A 19142-nucleotide genomic window follows, 5' to 3' on the forward strand; every position below is an offset into this window, starting at 1 on the left:
TTCTTTCTTTTCTTTCATAAATTTGCTGCTGTGAAATGTAAATTTCTCCACTGCGAGACTAATAAAGGTAAAGCCAATCCAATCCAAAAAAGGCGAAACTCATGTCTAGGACCACTTTTAGGATAAACATAAGACATGGGTCAAATTTGACTTTCATAATCTGCTGCGTGCAATGTAATGAAAAAGAAAAAAAAACACTTCTCAAAGACAGGAAACCCCTGCAATGTGACATGAATGCTTTGCAAGTAGGAAACTCAGTGAGAAGTTAGGCACCAGAGCACATGACTCTGTAGGAGGGCATGTGGGGGGAAGGGGCCCTCATTATCTCACCCACCAGGGAAGCCGGAATGAGACAACAGAATGGCGGCGGCATCGAAATGCAAATCAGCAGCTTTCTGATATTCTGACACCGCAGTGTATATATAAATACAAAAATAAAATCATTGGTTTTCCACACAGCTGTGACAACATGACTCAAGAAAGGAAATGAAGAGCCTCCAGATGTAGTTGAATTAATTACAATGAAGGGGGTTTTGGCTGTGGATCCGGGAAGGCCACAAGAGCCAGATGGCGGTCAGTTCGGCCATATGGTGGCTCTGTGATCATTCAAAGCCGGAGCCCAGTCTTTATTTTCAACGTTAGTGATCGGAGGAACACATGGGAAGCGTTGAAATTCATCGTGATGTCAGATTTCAAGATAGTATTTTACTAATGGAAATAATGGAATGTAATGGAAAAAAAATTGTAGCACAAACACACACACACACACACACACACACATACACACACACAAACAAGCTAATTTAACAAAGAACCAGCGACTAAGCGTGCACGTAATTTCCATTATGTTTAACAAGACACAAAATATAAAAACTAAATATATTGATTAAAATAACCACAAAAAATATCAATATGAAATAAAGTAATGAATTCAATTTGTTTTTTGTCTTGTACTTAAACATCAAACAGTATATGGGGAAAGTTGTTAAGATTGCACAATTGTCCATATTTTGATGTTCTTGTTGTGTTTATTATTTTGCTTTATGTTGACTATTATGTGAAGCGCTTTGTTACAGCTGCAGCTGTTGTGAAAGCGCGATATAAATTAGGATGTATCGTATAAATAATTGAACAAGATTTTGGATTAATGCTTTTCAAATTATTCCAAATGTTTTCCACCTGGGGATTCTCTTTTTTAACTCATTTGCTGCCTTACCCGAATTCATTCGGGAATTGAAAAAGTGCGACGTGGGGCGCCATTCCCGAAATTGTTCGTGGTTTGTTTTTTTTTCTTGCGGAGGGTGCCGATAAAGCGCTGGCCATGACCTCTGGTCACAAGGGGCAGCATTTGCCTTTTGTCTATGTTAGCGCTTTGTTCCAGCTTCAGCTGTTGTTAAAGCACTATATAAATCAATATGTATGTATTGTATTTTGCACAGCGGCCCCCATTTCAATCTCAGATAACACCAGACCCATATAACTTAGGAATTAACTCATTTTTTCTGATGAACGAAGAGTCTAAGGATTCTTAAGCTGCTTGAATGTTTATGTAGTCCTAAAACTCAGTATTCCGTGAGTCCTGCAATTTGAGTGAAAATGACAAAAACCCTGGCACAGGAGTGGACAGTTTTGCACATTGTCTGGCAGTGAATGAGTTAAAATGCACGTTTTGATGACATTTTATGATTAGAAATTTGAAGAAAACATTTTGGCATGATATTTAGATTAATTGTGTGTGCTCACCTGGATAGGGCACTCTGCCTTTGGTGACCAGTTCTGTCAGTAGTATACCAAAGGACCACACGTCTGATTTGATCGTAAAGCGGCCGTATAGAGCCGCTTCCGGCGCCGTCCACTTGATGGGGAATTTAGCGCCTGCAACGGGCAGGAAGTCAGAAACTGAGATTGTGGCTCTAAGTCAGTGGTGTCAAACTCATATTTGTCGCGGGCCACATCGTAGTTACGATTTCCCTTGGAGGGCCATTATGAATTTTGGGAAACCATATAAGTGTTTCATCATCTCCACACATTATATAGAAAGCACACAACAAAATAATGAATAACTCGTTTTCAAATTTGAAGTCAAAAATAATGTCTGATTTTGTGGTTTACATGGGACAATTTGAAATTTTGTTTTGGAGTTGAGCAAGCAACATGGAATTTCAGGAGTTAGATTCGCTTTCGTTGCCCAAATAAAATGATGTGGCGGGCCGGATTTGGCCCTCGGGCCTTGACTTTGACACCTGTGCTCTCAGTGTTTTTTTGGGGGGGGGGGGGGGGACTCAATGATTATCTGGCACGACAGCAGTACCTTGTCTGGCCGTGTACTCGTTGTCCTCGATGAGCCGTGCCAGACCAAAGTCAGCGATCTTGCACACCAAGTTATCAGCGACCAGGATATTGGCAGCTCGCAGGTCTCTGTGGATATAGTTCATCCGCTCGATGAAGGCCATGCCGTCCGCAATCTACGGGGGAAAATGGACCACAGATTGTATGTGGAAGCTGGTACAATTTTAAATTTTACCCAGTTTGGGTAACCAAGGCCTTAAGATGGCAAGAGTTTCCATTAGTTCCGATGTAAGAAATTGTTTTGAAATCTGACCGGCATAATATTCGACGTTAGAGCGTTCGGGATAGCATGGAAGATGTACTTCCTGAGGCTGCTGAAGAAGCATGGCCTGCCACAGGAGGTATGACATTTCTACACGGCGGTCATTGAATCAATCCAGTTTTCTTCCATTACGGCTTGGTTTGAGGGTGCCACAAAAATGGACAAAATCACTTTAAACCGACAGTTAGAACGGCGGGAAAAAAAAACAATTGGCACCGCCATACCCACTCTCGAGGATTTCCACCCTGCAAGAATCAAGACAAGAGTGAGGAAAAATCCTACTGGACCCTCCGCACGCTGCCCACCACCTTTTCCAGTGACTCCCCTCAGGCAGACACTACTGATCCATGCGCACCAAATCCAGCAGATATTTAAACAGCTTCTTCCCTTAGCTAATTCTGCAAACAGATTAGATTCGATTCGACTAGCCTTTATTAGTGTCCTCCATACTTATTTGTCATGTCTTTTTAAAGGACAACCGACGTCACTTTTTTGTTTCTTAACTGACATCAGAAAAACGTTTTATAGCATCTAAAATACCCAAAACATGCAGTATGATATTTTTATTCAAATGCAAAACACCAATAAAAATGACTTAGTGTCCAAAATCTGCAAAAAACTGAGCTGCGAATTAGGCATTTTCAGAAAGTCAGTTATCCAGTTCGTGACGTCATGCCAAGAGGTCAACAATGGCTTCAGATTCTGAGAATATGCTTTCTTGTTAGACATCCAGTTATGAATGTGATTCAAATAGTTCTGAAGAGGAAAGCATACATGTTTGCAATCGATTAAAGTCCTTTCGTGTCATTTTGAGGCATCTGGACTGCAATGCAACGTCCCAGAAGAGAGGCACAAAATGGCCACCGAGCTGTTGTGAGGAATGACTCAGCCCGTTTCCACAGGCTGATAAATTCCTTCCATGGAGCTTGGACACCCTCTTCTAGCGGCTTTTGGGTGCAACACAAGGTTTTCAGACCAAACAAGTACAGCAAAATACATTGACGTGATGGAAGGACTGCTACAATGTGTCTTTTTTCTGTCAGGGGCGTTCCTTTAGTGACGTCACACATGGACTCGTCACCAACTCAAAAACTTCCTGAATATTCAGCGCAAGTCTTAAAACGTAAAACATAGCTATATGCGGTGGAATCTTATTAAAATACACTTAGTAGAAGTCATTTGACAAAATATGGACACAACTTGTCCGGAGACGTCGATTGTACTTTAAGGATTATACTCGTGCAGCGTGTTTTACCGGAGACAAATTCCTTGTGTGTTCTACATACTTGGCCAATAAAGATGATTCTGAGGTTAATCAAGCTCATGCAGGTTTGTTTGTTTCCTAAAATTCAAAACATCTCATGTCTGCCAACCGCGTCTCCCTCTACCTTAATTTTTTTCTCTCTACCTGACTGAATGAGGGGGAGGGGCAAAATGAAAGCATATCGCAACACGCGAAGGTGGCATTGTGGGAGTGAAGTGGCTCTCTGATGAGAAGCGCTTAGGATCCGCAGGCGGCTGAGTGTCGGAGGACGACAGGAGGCGCACAGAGTGATGGCAGAAGGCCAAAAGAGATGTCAAGTGGATATGAAATAAATATGACAACCTGCACGGAGAAACTCGCACGGCACTTGAGTCAGGCATACTCATCAGCTTTGTTTTCACACGTATCCTTTTGCCGGTTTCGCGAGCAGAGGCCTGTCTTTGAATCCTACCTGTGCGGCCATGTCCACTAACTGGGGTAGCTTCAGGTATTTGCCATCTCCCTCCTTCAAGAAGTCCAGTAGACTCCCTGGAAGAGATTAGACCGCATGAACATTAAATAAATAAATAAATACATGTATTTTCTGTCGCACCTAAAAGAAAAGATTTGGTCAAAAGATGACCATGTAATTCGTATGTAATTCGTTGAAGCTGTGCCTTATATTCCAGAAAATACGGGGGGAAAAGGATGCAGGTATGAAATGTTTTGCTCTTTTGATATTCTACAGAATTATATACTGAAAAAATCGAGTGCCTGGATAAAATTAAAAAATCAGCATGGTTACAAAAATACCGTATTTTCCGTTGTATAAGGCGCACCGGAGAATGACTGTGTCTTTGTGTTGTCATATTATTTGTTATTATTTTGCCTTGTTTATGTAGACATTAGTAAGAAATATTGTGCTAAGTCAACTCTCTTTGTCTTTTCTGTAATACCGTACAATAGCTATCTGGCTGGCTGGAGAGCTATCTAGCTGGCTAGCTATTAGCTACCTATTGGCTTGCTAGCTATCTATCTATCTGTCTTACTATTCTGTTTGAGTTACTTCCGGGTTGAGTGAACGCTGACGTGTGTGGCTGCCGCTGCTCACCCACGGAAAAACTTATCCTGTGACTGTAAAGTGACCTTGAGAGTTTTGAAAGGCGCTTAAAAATGACATTTATTATTATTATTATAATTACAAGGCGCAGCCCCAATGAATGGTGTATTTTCAAACTTTTTCCATATATAAGTCGCACCGGGGTTCAAGACGCTTCAATGAATGAAAAAAAAAAAAGTTTTCCCAATATAATAGATAAATATATAAATGTTTTCCAAATATAAGGCATACCACATTATAAGACGTAGCACCTTATAATGTGGAGGCTGGGATTACGCACTACTTATTCTTAGGGGCGCGGGGGTATGGAGCATGTAGTTGCTGACATTAGTTGCGAGTCCTGTTGTGGCTCAATATGAGTTCGCATATAAGGTGCGCCTGCGTATAGAGCGCATGGTCATCTTTTGAAGAAAATAAACGCTTTGGGGTGCACCTAATACACTGGAAACTATGGTAGATGACAATTCTTTCCCGCCTAATAATAAACAATCAAATGGTAGACAGACATTCACCCATTCATCCTTTATCCTCACAAGTGGGAGCGGTGTATGTCCTGGAGCCTGCCCTAACTGTCTATAGGAAGTAGGCGGGGGACACCCTGAACTGGTTGCCAGCCAAACGCAAGGCATAGAGAGGCGACCAACCAACCGTGCTCGCAATCACACCTCAGGACAATTTCAAATTTTCAATCACCATGCTGTGAATGTTTTTGGAATGTGGGAGGAAACCGAAGCACCCAGAGAAAACCCACACAAGGTGAACATACAAACTCCACACAGGGGGACCGGAGCTGGAATTGAACCCAGTACCACTGCACAGTGAGGTCTATGCACCTTTGCCCATGAACTCTGTGACGATGTAGATGGGTTCTTCGGAAACCACGGCATAGAGAGGAACCAGCTTGTCGTGTCGCAGCTTCTTCATGATCTGGGCCTCTTGCAGGAAGGCTTCTGGCGACATGGTGCCTGGCTTCAGAGTCTTGATAGCCACTTTGGTGGTACCGTTCCATGTGCCTGAATTAAAGGGGACAGGTGGCATATTCAATTGCTGGAATAAACATTCAGAGAGGCATCTGGGAAATTTAAAAAGGGGTCAAATTCTAAAATTGATGGGGCCTGATTTAACTAGATTACAGAAGTATTCAAAACGGATTAAAATAAACATTCATTGGCGCATGATATTTCTAAATTATAAATGAAAAACCATTATTTGAGTAAAATCGATTTTTCTAATATACCGACAAACAATTTTAATTCAAGTCAAATAATTCATTCATACATAAAATATTTTCTATTGTCTTTAGTTACTGCACAATTAATCCTGTGCTATTTTGATATTCTATAGAATTACAGAGAAGACTTCTTCTTTTCCTTTCGGCTTTTCCCTTCAGGGGTCGCCACAGCGAATCAATGTCCTCCATCTATCCCGGTTTTGTGCATCCTCTTCTCTCACACTAGCTACCTTCATGTCCTCTTTGACCACATCCATAAACCTCCTCTTCGGTCTTCCTCTCGGTCTCTTGCCTGGCAGTTCAAGGCTCAGCATCCTTCTCCCGATATAGTCATTCTCTCTCCTCTGGACATGTCCAAACCATCTCAGTCTGGCCTCTCTGACTTTCTCTCCAAAGCCTCTAATATGAGTTGTCCCTCTAATGTACTCATTCCTGATCCTATCACAGAGAAGACTAAGAGAACAAATTTAGCGCAAGATTCCTTAATAGTGACTAAACAAAATTCTTTGCTTTGAAGATTTCTAATGTGCCGCAACAGCTCCGAAATCATCTCCATTATCCACTAAATTCGAATCATTCACAGCAGTTTGCTGCAACGCATTTTCCTCCGCAGACTTATTTGATTGTTTCTTAAAAATCGAGAATATGTTTGTTTCCTGCCCGTTTTTAATGTCTTTTAGAGTTTTACTCCTGTTCTGAGTATATGAATATTCGATTATCCCTTTTGGCAGTTTCCGGCGGATCACGGAAAAGCCCGAGATATCCTCTACCTCAACAACGACTTTGGAACACTACGAAACAAATGTCAGGTGATTATGGCTCGATATCTGTAAGGCAAGATGGCAGACGACGAAAATTAAACCTCTGAAGCAAAACGAACAGTGTTCAATGGCTGCTTAACTAAATTTGTTTCTTTAGCTATTTTAAGAGAAGTATGTCATATGTGGCACGGATCATGTAGCCATATGCGCTAATCGTAATAGACTTGCGCCGGTGCTGGCGCAGTGGAGTTACAAAGTTGTGCCAGCGGCTGACAAAATGCCTGAATGGCAAAATGCGTAAATTAACCGCCCATGTTATGCAGGTATAGTACCAAGTCAAAATGTTATCAGGACAATACTGGTTTATCTAACAATGTAAACATGGTCCAGATAAAACTGTCAAAAGTGGCGCATCATGAATGGTAATTTCTCAAAGTAGAGTTGGTGCGACCAATAATCGCGCACTTCCTGGTTGAGAGCCACTTACTCACGCCCTGCTTACATACAATGAGCTGGGTCGGGAGACCCATTGCTTCCGTCACCATGGCCGACCTCCATGAATGAATCACAAAGTAACGAGCATGCACGCCAAGGGACCAAGTAGGGTAATGATAATCATGACCGCAAGATAGTGAGAACACAGAGGAATGGAGGTCAGGCAATGATTAACAAATCTGGAATAAAAAGTAAGTCAAGTCATCGAGAATAATCAGCAGGGTAGGAGCACAAAGAAAAGAAAAAAAAAGAAGCCGGCGTAGGAATTCCTGGGATTGCACACTTGCAGGTCGAGGCTTGCTGCGGGCCAAATGAGGGAGTGAATGGGGAGGATGCACACTAGTAAGATGAAGCGTTGGAGGACGACCCGCCATTAGCGTGCACGCGCTCCAGTGAATCTCATCCGTCAGCGCTTAAATAGGCTCTCACTGCCGAGCTTCATAACAACGATTTTATCATCCCATGAGCGCTTCTATCACCATTCCTCCCTGTTAAATATACACGAGCTATAAAATAGACACTTAATTTCCCGCTGTATGCCCCATTTACTCATTTATGATCAACCATCCATTATACGACGCCAACATGATGGGAGCCGTCTTACCCATCCAGACCTCGCCAAAGCAGCCCTGGCCCAGCTTGACTTCCAGTCGTAGGGACTCTCTGGGAATTTCCCACGCATCCTTGGCCAGCCCTTGCGTCTGCGGCTTGACCGTGGGACACACTGTCGTCAGCCTGTAGCACAAACCGTCGGCGTGTTCTGAAAAGGGGTGGACATAGGAGATGGATGGTGAGGTCCAGTTAGTGGAAAATATAGTACGTGTGCAGCGGTGATAAAAATATCAATACACTGTCTTGTCTTGTCTTGTAATACGTCCATGAAGACAGATTAAGTAAAGTGAAAGCAAGCTTTTCCTCTTTTGGAAAGGCGAGTGGGGTTTTCAGATAGCACAGGAGGGAAGAAAATAAATCCCGTGAAGAGAATGCATATCGCAGCAGCAGATATGCAGCTGAATAATTCAGTGCCTCTACAAACGGCATAATGAAGTCTGAATAGAGTAAGAGATATAACGTTAAGGGAGTGCTTGTATAGTTTGTAGTAAACGGAACGACAGCGAAAGACTAGCAGGCGGCAGATGATACATACCCGTGTAATGTTTGACCAGCTTCTGCAGCGTCTCAAATTGAGCCCGAGTGGTGATGTAATAACCGCCACTGTCAAGCTTTCGTATTTTGTAGTGTTTTACGTTGTCGCCCTTGACTTCATCCCAGTCACGGATAGACAGAGAGTAGGCACCTTTTCGATGACAAATAAAAAAATAAAAATCCACACTGTCAAGAGTTAAATTGCCATACGGTGTAATAATTCTGATGAGATGTCAATCTGTAGGGCTTAATTTTTTAAGATGTATTTATTTTTACCCTTGGTTGTCTCACTCTCTCGTGCCAAGAAAGTGCCTCGTTGGTTGCCCGGAAGTAATAAAAGCCGCTCGGCATCTTTTCGGCCCATTTTGCCAAAATACCATCTGTCGTGAGAACAGTGGTGAGATGATAGGATTTGATCTCTTAAAATGTGTAATTACAACAATATACACCAGCATCAGATAGACCGATTGATCGAATAAATGACAGATAAATACATAAACGAATGACTAAATAGATAAATAAATAAATAAATAAAGGTTGAACGCGGTAGGACAAGAAGGCAGAAAGAAAGTAGTCCTCACTCTTCAGCCTGTATCGAGTCAGCAGGGGCCACGTAGTTGCTGGGGATGTAACCCTTCTGTCCCGTGTTGATGGAACGAGCCTCCCACCAATCGCCTTCGCTAGAGGCAGAGGAGAGCCATCAGTGGGATTTTCAATGCAAACTAGCATGTCAATCGATCCAAGGGCTGTCACTCGGACGGATTTCAAATGCATCACGGCACAGAGTTGAACGTGGTGAAAGTGAGTAGAACAGATGGCCCAATCAGAGCAGCCCATAAACCCAAAGGGGAAAAAAGATTAAACCAAAAAATGTCCATGCACACAGCAAAGAGGGTATGTCCTAAAAAAAGCACTCACGTGTTGTTGATAATTTGGAAGCGATCGCCTTTTTTGAAGGACAAATCGTCTGACGTCCTCGCTTCGTAATCATAAAGCGCCACGAAGAATGTGACACCACCTAATGGCAAGATGAAGAGCAACAGAAGCGTATTAAAATAAATGACACTCATCGACTTTTATCATGATTGAGTCATCGCGGCTGCTCACTGGACCGAGACACATCACATGACCTATGTGATGGTAGCGACAAAGAGTCAGTAGCGCGAAGCGACAACGCGAGTCAGAAATGTTTATCTTCACTGAGGAAATTGAGCGGGTAGGATTAGAAGGCCGGGCGTTCCCTCGGGTCACGTTATCCTCCTTGGGAGCCAAATCAGGAGTGTGTGTGTGTTTGTGTTTAGTAATCGCGCTGCCGGACGATGCGATCTAATCGGCATCGAGTCCAACAACAAAGACGATAAAGAGCAACAAGGATGAAGGATGAACAATTTGCAGCGGAGATTAAATCTTGCTCGCTTGTGACATGTGGAAACGTTTCCATATCACTTTAAAGGACAACCGACACCATTTTTTTGTTTCCTAACTGACATCAGAAAACCGTCTTATAGCCTCTAAAATACCCAAAACACACAGGCTGATATTTTTAGTCAAATGAAAAACACCAATAAAAATGAGTTAAAGTGTCACAAAACTACTTCAAAATGACCTCAGAAAGTTTCAGAAGATCCCACCCCCTTGTTTGTGACGTCACGCCAAGACGTGTTGCCTTGCTCGAGAATCAAAACAATGGCTTCAGATTCGGAGAAGATGCTTTCTTGTTATTCATCCAGTCATCAATATGATTCAAATAGTTCTGAAGAGGAAAGCATAAATGTTTGCAATCGATTAAAGAAGTCCTTGCGTGTCATTTTGAGGCATCTGGACTGCAATGTAGCGTACAGGAAAATGCACAAGATGGCGCCCAAGCTCCGTTGGAAATGGGCTGATTTGTCTGCTGCGAATTTGTGTCAACTTGTGGCAAATAGTAGTCTTGGTGCAACACACAACGATTCACCATTGCGTTATTTATATGTTTTCCTTCTAATTTCGCCATCAATCAAATGCATTGTGTGTCGCTTTCTGGGTCAGGGGCGTTCCAGACGTGACGCCATGTCAGGCATCAACTCAAAAACAAGACGTCCTTGAATGTTCAGCGCGAGTCTTAAAACGTAAAATATAGCTATATGCGGTGGAATCTTTGTAAAATGCGCTCAGTAGAAGTCATTTGAAGTGATTTTACAAATTATAGACACAACTTGTCCGGAGTCGTCGGTTGTCCCTTAAATGACTCCACAGTTTCGAAAAACTGACCCGTGACAACACCGGGGAAGGGACTGCTCACAGCCACCGACGTAAAAGAGGTGGACGCGCCGCCAAAAGGCGCCATAGCAGACGACGCGCCGCCAAACGGGGTGAGTGCAGAGGCGTGACTGTTATAGCTGCTGTTGAGCGTTTTTGCCGCCGGCGAGTGGCCCATCAGCGTGGGCTCGGGGCCGTAGTGCCCCAGGTGAGCGTTAACCGGAGTGTTGTTGGCGTTATCTGGACGGTACTTCAGCGCCGGGCCTTTGTCCTCTTTGCTCCGGGCGCAACCCATCGTCAAGCCTGCAGGGGGACACAAGGAAGGGAAGTGAGTCAAGTTGGGTCGAAATGCAACTCAAAGTGCAAATTTTTTTTATGAAATCACAAAATATTATACTACATCTTGAGTTATGTTTTTTTTTTCTTTTAACTCATTCACTGCCATCCTCAAATTTATTCAGGAATTGAAAAACATGACATGGAGCACCATTCCCAAATTTGCTCAGGTTTTGGTTTTTCTTGCAAAGGGTGCCGATAAAGCGCTGGTCAGACCTCTGGCAATGTTTTTCCGCTCCCACAAGGGAGTAGCATTTACCTTTTGTCCATGTTAGTGCTTTGTTACAGTTTCAGCTGTTGATGAAAAGCTTTCTTTAGCCGTCATCTATACTTCTTTGAAGGTGTTGGACGTTTCGCTCCTCATCTGAAAAGCTTCGTCAGCGAACTAAAATTTTGCTGTTAGCTCTGGCCCTATATATATCCTTAATGGACACAGGTGGCGGTGCCAGACCTCTGCTTTTATAGGTCCCTTTTCTAAGGTTGGGGGGAGTAGTGGACTGGTCCCTGGAGCTAATCTGATGACTTCTTTTGTTCTGTTTGATTATGATCTATGAATGTCTCTGATTGCCCCATTCTCTCTGGTATCACCTCATCCGCTTGGCTAAGCCTAAGATCGTGACCACATAGGTATTGTCCATTAGGGATATATATATATATATATATATATATATATATATATATATATATATATATACACACACACACACACACATATATAATTTGGACATACAGTATATGGGATATATACACACACACACACACACACACACACACATATATATATATATATATATATATATTGTATTGTGTTTTGTACAGTCGCCCCCATTTCAAGATAAGATAACTCTAGAGCCATATAACTTCGGAATTAACTCTTTTTTTTCTAATGAAAGAAGATAGTCTCAGGTTTCTATCGCTGTATTGAATGTTTAAACTCAATATTCTGTGGGTCCTGCAATTTGAGTGAAAATGAAAAAACCCCTGGCACTGGAATGGACACTTTTGCACATCGGCTGTCAGTGAATGAGTTAATATATGTAGTCAAAACTAATGCAGTGACTCCTCTTATGAGCCAGGAGAAAATGTCATACACGGCATAGTGAGGTTCAAACAGTACGAAAAACTATTTCAGGCCAAGCAACAACCTCCCGTGACATCCCCAAACAAAAGGTTGCGCAGTCATCCGAGGCGGAAACAAAATACTTACAGCCTGTGGCCGTTTCACTGACACAGATTCAAGACGTGCAAAAGGGCGGGGGAGTGGTGGAGCACTGTATCGCCCCCATCCCCGTTGATATACGAGACGCTCACATTTATCGTTTCTGTACTTCAAGGACTCCTTCGCAAATGAGGTAATCCCACTCGCTCTTCGCATGAGTATTAGATAAACTCTTCAAGTGTGCTCATCGTGGTGCTGACAGCATCCTCTTCAGCGGAGCCCATTTCACGACGGTTTGAGCACAGCTCGAGCTTTTACGCCGCGATGAGCGTTATCAATCAGTTTGGCCTGGGGCGGCATCAAATTTGCTGAAGGCGAACGCCACGTAATTCTGAGCGCTGGAAAAGCCCTGATGGATAATGAAAGACTGAAAAAATCAAGCAGATTGCACACATTGCCCCATTTTTCCATTCCTCGAGATAAACATAAAAAACATGATGAGGGGGACACCCTGGCATGTTTTTGTATTTGGTCTATGACAGAATTTCGTTTCAATGGTGGCGACGTAAGCACAATTTGTCAGAATGCATCGTCAAGCTATACGTGAACGAAGCTAACTAGGCTAGTAATCAGAATTATTGTATTTCTATGGAAAATAATTGCAGGTCATAGAATAAAATAATAAAATGATCGATGATGTGCAATAGTCACTAATTTCCTGGCAAAGTACAGCTAAGCTACTTCATTGTGTGCCGTCATCAACTAAGAAATCATGTATGATGGGACATTTTTCAACCAACTCCCCCTCCATACTAAAATTAACCCATTCACTGCCAGACGATGTGCAAAAATGTGTCCACTAAAGTGCCAAGGTTTTTGTCATTGTCACTTGAATTCCAGGACCCACAGAATACTGAGTTTTAGGACTACATAAACTTTCAATACAGTGTAAGAAGGCAAGATGGCGTCACAAAAATGGCGGCTTTTACAGCAGCTGCTGTATTTTGTTTTTCTACTTCTTTCTTTCCTTTTCTCTTCCTTTCATAAATTTGCTGCTGTGATATGTAAATATCTCCACTGCGAGACTAATAAAGGTAAATCCAATCCAAGAAACCTTAGACTCTCTTTCATCAGAAAAAAAAGTTATTTCCTAAATTATATGGGTCTGGAGTTAAATGAGCTTGAAATGAGGGTGGCTGTCCAAAATACAATGCAATACATACATATTGGATTATATAGCGCTTTAACAACGGCTGAAGCGGGAACACAGTGCTAACATGGAAAAAAGGGGGAAATGTTGCTCCCTTGTGGAAGGGACAAAACACTGCCAGATGTCTGGCCAGCGCTTTATCGGCACCCAAGCAAGAAAAAACAAAACCAGAATTTGGAAATGGCTTTACGTCATATTTTCAATTCCCGAATAAATTTGTGAATGGCAGTGAATGAGTTCATAAATAAATACAATTACACATAAAATAGAATGTGGTTCACCCCATTACTTCTGAGTTCAAAAAGATGATTTGACATGAAAAGATTCATGATGAAATGCAAATCCGGGCCCTCCTTTGGGAATGCAGCATTGAAAGCCACAGAGCGGCAAAAGAAGGTTGCTGATGCTTTGGAGTCGACACATTCCAGATGTCAAGGAGCAGCTGATTAAACACGCTGGCAGCAAATTTTAGACGTCGCAAGTTTGCGGTGTATCATGAGGTTTGTTGATTTTAACCCTTTCAAGGATAGCGGTCACTACAGTGGACATTTTATTATGTTATGAGGGTAAAGGGTGCATGAAAGCATTACACTAGTTTGAAACGTTTGTCACGATATCCCAGATTGACAGGTAAATCCATCTCCAATTTCCACTTTAGTGCTCATCTTTTAGACAAGGCTATGGCGGGGGTGGTGGTAGTCCTAAATGGTGCGTGCACAGCATGCTCACTTGGCCAACTCATAGACATGCTAAATATCAGTCATACAAATGCTAATGAGGGTGCTGACCCTGCAATCCACACAAGAATTTATATTAAAAATAAATAAACTAAATAAATATATATATATATATATATATATATATATATATATATATATAAATATAATATATATATATATATATATATATATATATATATATATATATATATATATATATATATATATATATATATATATATATATCTGGAGACGTCGGTTGTCCTTTAAAGATCTTCGAGAAATGAATTTAAAGCAGATTCAATTTTAAAGATTAACCACGAAATTGGTGAAAAAACACATGGCACGTTTTTACCATTTCAGTGCAGTAACCAAGATGACGACACATCAGTATACTGTACAAGTACATGTTCCACAAACGCCGCCTGTCCGAGGTCACGTGACTGGACCTTTTGCCAGATTGACCGCAAATTCGTGGCTGAGTTATGAAGACACATGCTGCCACTTCTCACAGGAGAAGCGGCAGGAGGGAAGGTTTTGTTTTAGCGGCCAAGACAAAAAAATAAAAATAAAAACACTATCAACATGCACACTGTTGCCTCCATTCTGAGTCACCAAGCATATTTTGGATTCATTACGAGTACAGAGTAACAAATACAAAAGGACGACAGTCTGAATATGACACAAGCATCGCAAATACAGTAAAGTCTCGTTATATCGATATCGGATATATCGATAGTCCCGGTTATATCGATATTTTTTCGGACACCCTTGAATATCGATATAACGAGACTTTACTGTACAAAAATGCGCACAATTATAAGGATTACAAGGTAGTGTATTCCAAAAACAAATACAATCCAGTACATATAAATATTGGAATAAACCTCTTGCGGTGACATTCCAACACTTTGATTTTACGACCAAGCAGATAAGATGCCAGGCAAGGAAACTGGGAGCAGCTAGTCGACCTTTGAACGGTACATTTCACAAACTGTAAATGCTAGTGCGGTTCATACAAACATGAACTGGATAATGAGGCTAACATGTTCAGCATTTGAAAGTATCGTTCGGAAGTGAAATGGCTATGAACTACTGCAGCTCAGTTTGCCAAACGTCCTGTAAAATGCGGAATGGTTCCTTATTTGGTCCTTCGCTCTTGTGTCCCCGTATTTTCATTTGTGTCCCATATCGTTACACCAGTAGTGAAACAGCACAAGGTCAACAGCCATCTTTCATTGGATGATAAACTTGCTGCATGCGCTTGAAATCGAAGATGACATCCTCGCTTGGACACGGGCGCGGCGACTTTAAGAGCATCACTGAAGGAAGAGTAACTCAGTCATCGCCCTGGCACGTGCTCTGAGGCGCTTTGACTGACAATCACAGGGGAAAATGGCGGTGGGTAGTTTGGCGGCTATCTCGTGGAGGGGGGGCATCCTTCCCAGTCCCATTCACATCAATTAGGCCACCTGCAGAGGCATCTTCACGCCATAAATGCAGCAAAGCATCCCCTTGTTGCCACTTTGTGGTTGAGCGACACTCTCAATCGGTGTACACACATACCAATTCAGAATCTGACTTTTTACTGTATATTCTGGTGTATAAGGCGCACCCAAAACCTATAATTTTCTTCAAAAGATGACCCTACGCCTTATACGCTGGTGCGCCTTATATGGGAAGTCATATTGAGCCACAACAGGTCTCGCAACTAATGTCAGAAACCATCGACTCATTTCACCCTGTAGAAGAAGTAGTGTGTCAGGCAAGCCTCTACCGTTGCACCTTATAATGTAATGTACCTTATATTTGGAAAACTTTTACATATTTATATACAGGCGGTCCGATACTTACGAACATTCGAGCTACGAACAACGGTACATACAAATATTTTTGCTCTCTCTCTCTAACATATGTAGTATTCATTCCAGTTGTACAAGTACATATCTTTATAGGGCATATATTTTATGAAATGTTTATTTTTCAGTACAACCCAAAACAGGTTACTTATACAAGCCTTAACATACTTATATAAACGTTAAACGTACTTATATAAGCCTTAAACATACATTCCATACAAAATATAGCACTGAGGCAATTTATGAACAAATTCACCTTACGAACGACCATTCGGAACGTATCTCGTTCGGAAGTTGGGAAGTGTTTGTATTACATTTGGAAAACTTTTTTTCATTCATTGAATGTGCGCCTTATATATGTAAAAAAAAGTGTTAAAATACACCATTATTTGGGGGTGTGATTTATACTCCGCTGCACCTTATACAGGTAGGTGGAGGTAAACTTTGTAACGTTTGTTTGCTTTAACATTCCAGTCTCTCAGATTGCACAACTGCTATGTTTTTATGTTCCTGTTGTGTTTATTATTCTGCTTTGTGTTGACTATTATGTGAAGCGCTTTGTTCCAGCTGCGGCTGGTGTGAAAGCGCAATATGAATTAGGATGGATTGTATTGTATTTTACCTTCATTGTCTGTCTGTCTGTCGGTCTTTCTGTCTGTCTATACACACATACATTGGTGGCGTGAGTGTGTGTTACTTCCGGGTTGAGTGATGTATTATTATGTGTTTGGTTTAACATTCCATTAAGCAATAAAAACACACAATTACCCTCATGTAAAATTAATAGGGGAGTGAGGTCAGTCATTCATCTTATTTGACACATGTTTGGGGTTATTTATAAGCTCTGTCAGTACAAACATAAATCGGTTCAATGTATGTAAAAAAATGTATGTTAAAAGTGCTTAAAATTTGATCGGATATCGGCATTAAATTGGAATTTGGCACTGGCACCCGGAGTGTGTAAATCCAGCCTTGCAGTTGCATTCCACGGCAGCACCGCAAAGTGGGTTTGATCTGCCCAGAGGATCCTTCACACCTTCTGTTTAAGTACAGGACACTGGGTCAGTGCCACCCGTTAGACCTTCTCACCTACTTACATAGCCCAGCTGTGTGTGTGCGCGTGGGTCTGATGGACATTGCAATCCATCAGAGCGGAACTGTACAGTACACACAGAAGGATTAACATGGAGGAAGATTAACAGGAGTGTCCAAATGCAGGAAGAGTGGACATTGTGGTGCAGTCGCGACACATGCTCGCCCCCTTATAACAACAATGTTACTTACTTGAAATACTTTGCATGCATAAACAGTTGCAATAAAACCACTCCCCATATGCGTCATGTTTACGATGCTCGAGTTAGGAAAAGGTTCGCAACAGATAAGAGGGGGTCTCGGGTATGATAAGGGTCAAAACATTTGGTCGTGTAAATGTAAAGTTAAACCAAGAAACATCGAATTTACCATTTTAATTCGTGATTAAATAAACTATTTCAATAGAACGAGCTCTTCCTTGCCGGATTTGTGGGAACTTGGAAAGCCAATAAATTCAAGTACAGATGTCAATCATCAAACACGTACAAATGAGGGAAATTCAACGATCGCCAACTTTTGTTGTGTGTAGAACAACACAAAAACTATCAGGCCTCGCTCCCTCCCCACACACTCTAAATGAGTATTCGCCACTTCCGAGGGCTCGTCGCTTACCTCTTTCCAAGCAACCTCAGCTGCGTGGTAATCCGGCTACATGCGTCTTGTTGTCCTGCACTTTATTGTTTTCACGTCCAAAATTGAAGGGGGACACGCGTACACGCACAATCAAATCTTACTCGTACGTCCCATGCTTACTATTATGCCCCCCGATAGCAGGTCGAAGTCGTCCGCAAGGACACCTCTGATAGTCCTTCAAAAAATGAAGCGAAGAAGGTCGCTTTGTGTCGACTGGTCTGTGTAAAAAAGTGAGAAATGCAGCAGAAATGAAATTTTAAATGTTCGAGTTTGAGCGAATTGTACCACCACGACAATAGCCCGGCTAGTAGCCTCCGGGGCCAGGGAATCACGAGGCGTTCACGTACTCACTTTCAAACTCGTACATTATGCCGCTGAGATTCATACTTCGTCTAAAACAGAATAACCATCCACTTTATCAACAGACAATATCCTTTGTCATACTCGTCCTTACTCTAAATTATTGTACATTTTTAATAGTCGCAGAGAGTGAGACTCATAATAATAGATTAATTGACCTCCGCCACACAGAGAAACTTAAACGTTTCATATTCGAATCCCCCATGCGTCGAATATGGTCGGCCAATGCAAACGCTAAAGTCGTTAAATATTTGAAAGCAGATATCAAAATGAACCAGAATCAAATCTTTTGCAAACTTTATTTTGTCAATGTGAACACACGCGTCATGGTTTCCGTTTTTTTGTCTCTTTTTTGGGGCTAGAAAGAGCGAGGGCGCTGTCTTGAACCGAACTCAATTTCCTATCATCTGGCGCCCCCCAGAGGTATAAAGAGTTACGGTTTGTACTAAAATACGAATCATACTGTTTCACTTTAAAAAAGGATAATAAATTCGTTGTGATACTCCTTTCGTGGTATATTCATAATGAAATATAATAAAAAATAACATTCTCCTTCAGTACAATGCTAATTTGACAGAGAGAGAGAGAGAGAGAGAGAGAGAGAGAGAGAGAGAGAGAGAGAGAGAGAGAGAGAGAGAGAGAGAGAGAGAGAGAGAGAGAGAGAGAGAGAGAGAGAGAGAGAGAGAGAGAGAGAGAGAGAGAGAGAGAGAGAGAGAGAGAGAGAGAGAGAGAGACGTTCATTCCACTTTTGTCCTGGTGGTGGGGCCATATACTCATTCTTCGATTATGATCTTGCCAAGTCACTTTTCCGTGCAATCTGTGGCCAAGTTATGTGGCGGTGATGGTTTGGGCGGGATATTTGCACACCGGTTTCTTTCGTCACGATGCGTCAAACTGTACGTAATAACGTCATTCCACCGCTAAGTGCA

The 19142-nt window shown here is 41.9% G+C and overlaps 2 protein-coding genes across 2 annotated transcripts in view; both read right to left on the bottom strand.

The window, feature by feature from the left end:
* tmem236 (transmembrane protein 236) overlaps positions 1-10845 on the bottom strand; it is a 62964-nt gene extending 52119 nt beyond the window's left edge. The window contains exon 1 of the mRNA XM_089008838.1: positions 10073-10845. The gene's annotated coding sequence lies outside the window, so the exon portion shown is untranslated. The remainder of the gene's footprint in view (positions 1-10072) is intronic.
* The window catches only part of yes1 (YES proto-oncogene 1, Src family tyrosine kinase), a 20895-nt gene extending 2716 nt beyond the window's left edge, over positions 1-18179 (bottom strand). Inside the window, exons 1-11 of the mRNA XM_089008835.1 lie at positions 17833-18179; positions 10858-11148; positions 9526-9625; positions 9189-9287; positions 8884-8987; positions 8609-8758; positions 8066-8221; positions 5808-5987; positions 4327-4403; positions 2312-2465; positions 1744-1875 (exon numbers count right to left, since the gene is read on the bottom strand). Coding sequence (XP_088864961.1) covers positions 1744-1875; positions 2312-2465; positions 4327-4403; positions 5808-5987; positions 8066-8221; positions 8609-8758; positions 8884-8987; positions 9189-9287; positions 9526-9625; positions 10858-11140 — 1435 coding nt within the window. The 5' untranslated portion in view covers positions 11141-11148; positions 17833-18179. The remainder of the gene's footprint in view (positions 1-1743; positions 1876-2311; positions 2466-4326; positions 4404-5807; positions 5988-8065; positions 8222-8608; positions 8759-8883; positions 8988-9188; positions 9288-9525; positions 9626-10857; positions 11149-17832) is intronic.
* Positions 18180-19142: the final 963 nt, after the last annotated feature.

Source organism: Hippocampus bargibanti, linkage group LG11, assembly GCF_051943395.1.
Source record: "Hippocampus bargibanti isolate YZ-2025 linkage group LG11, ASM5194339v1, whole genome shotgun sequence".
NCBI classification, from domain to species: Eukaryota; Metazoa; Chordata; class Actinopteri; order Syngnathiformes; family Syngnathidae; genus Hippocampus; species Hippocampus bargibanti.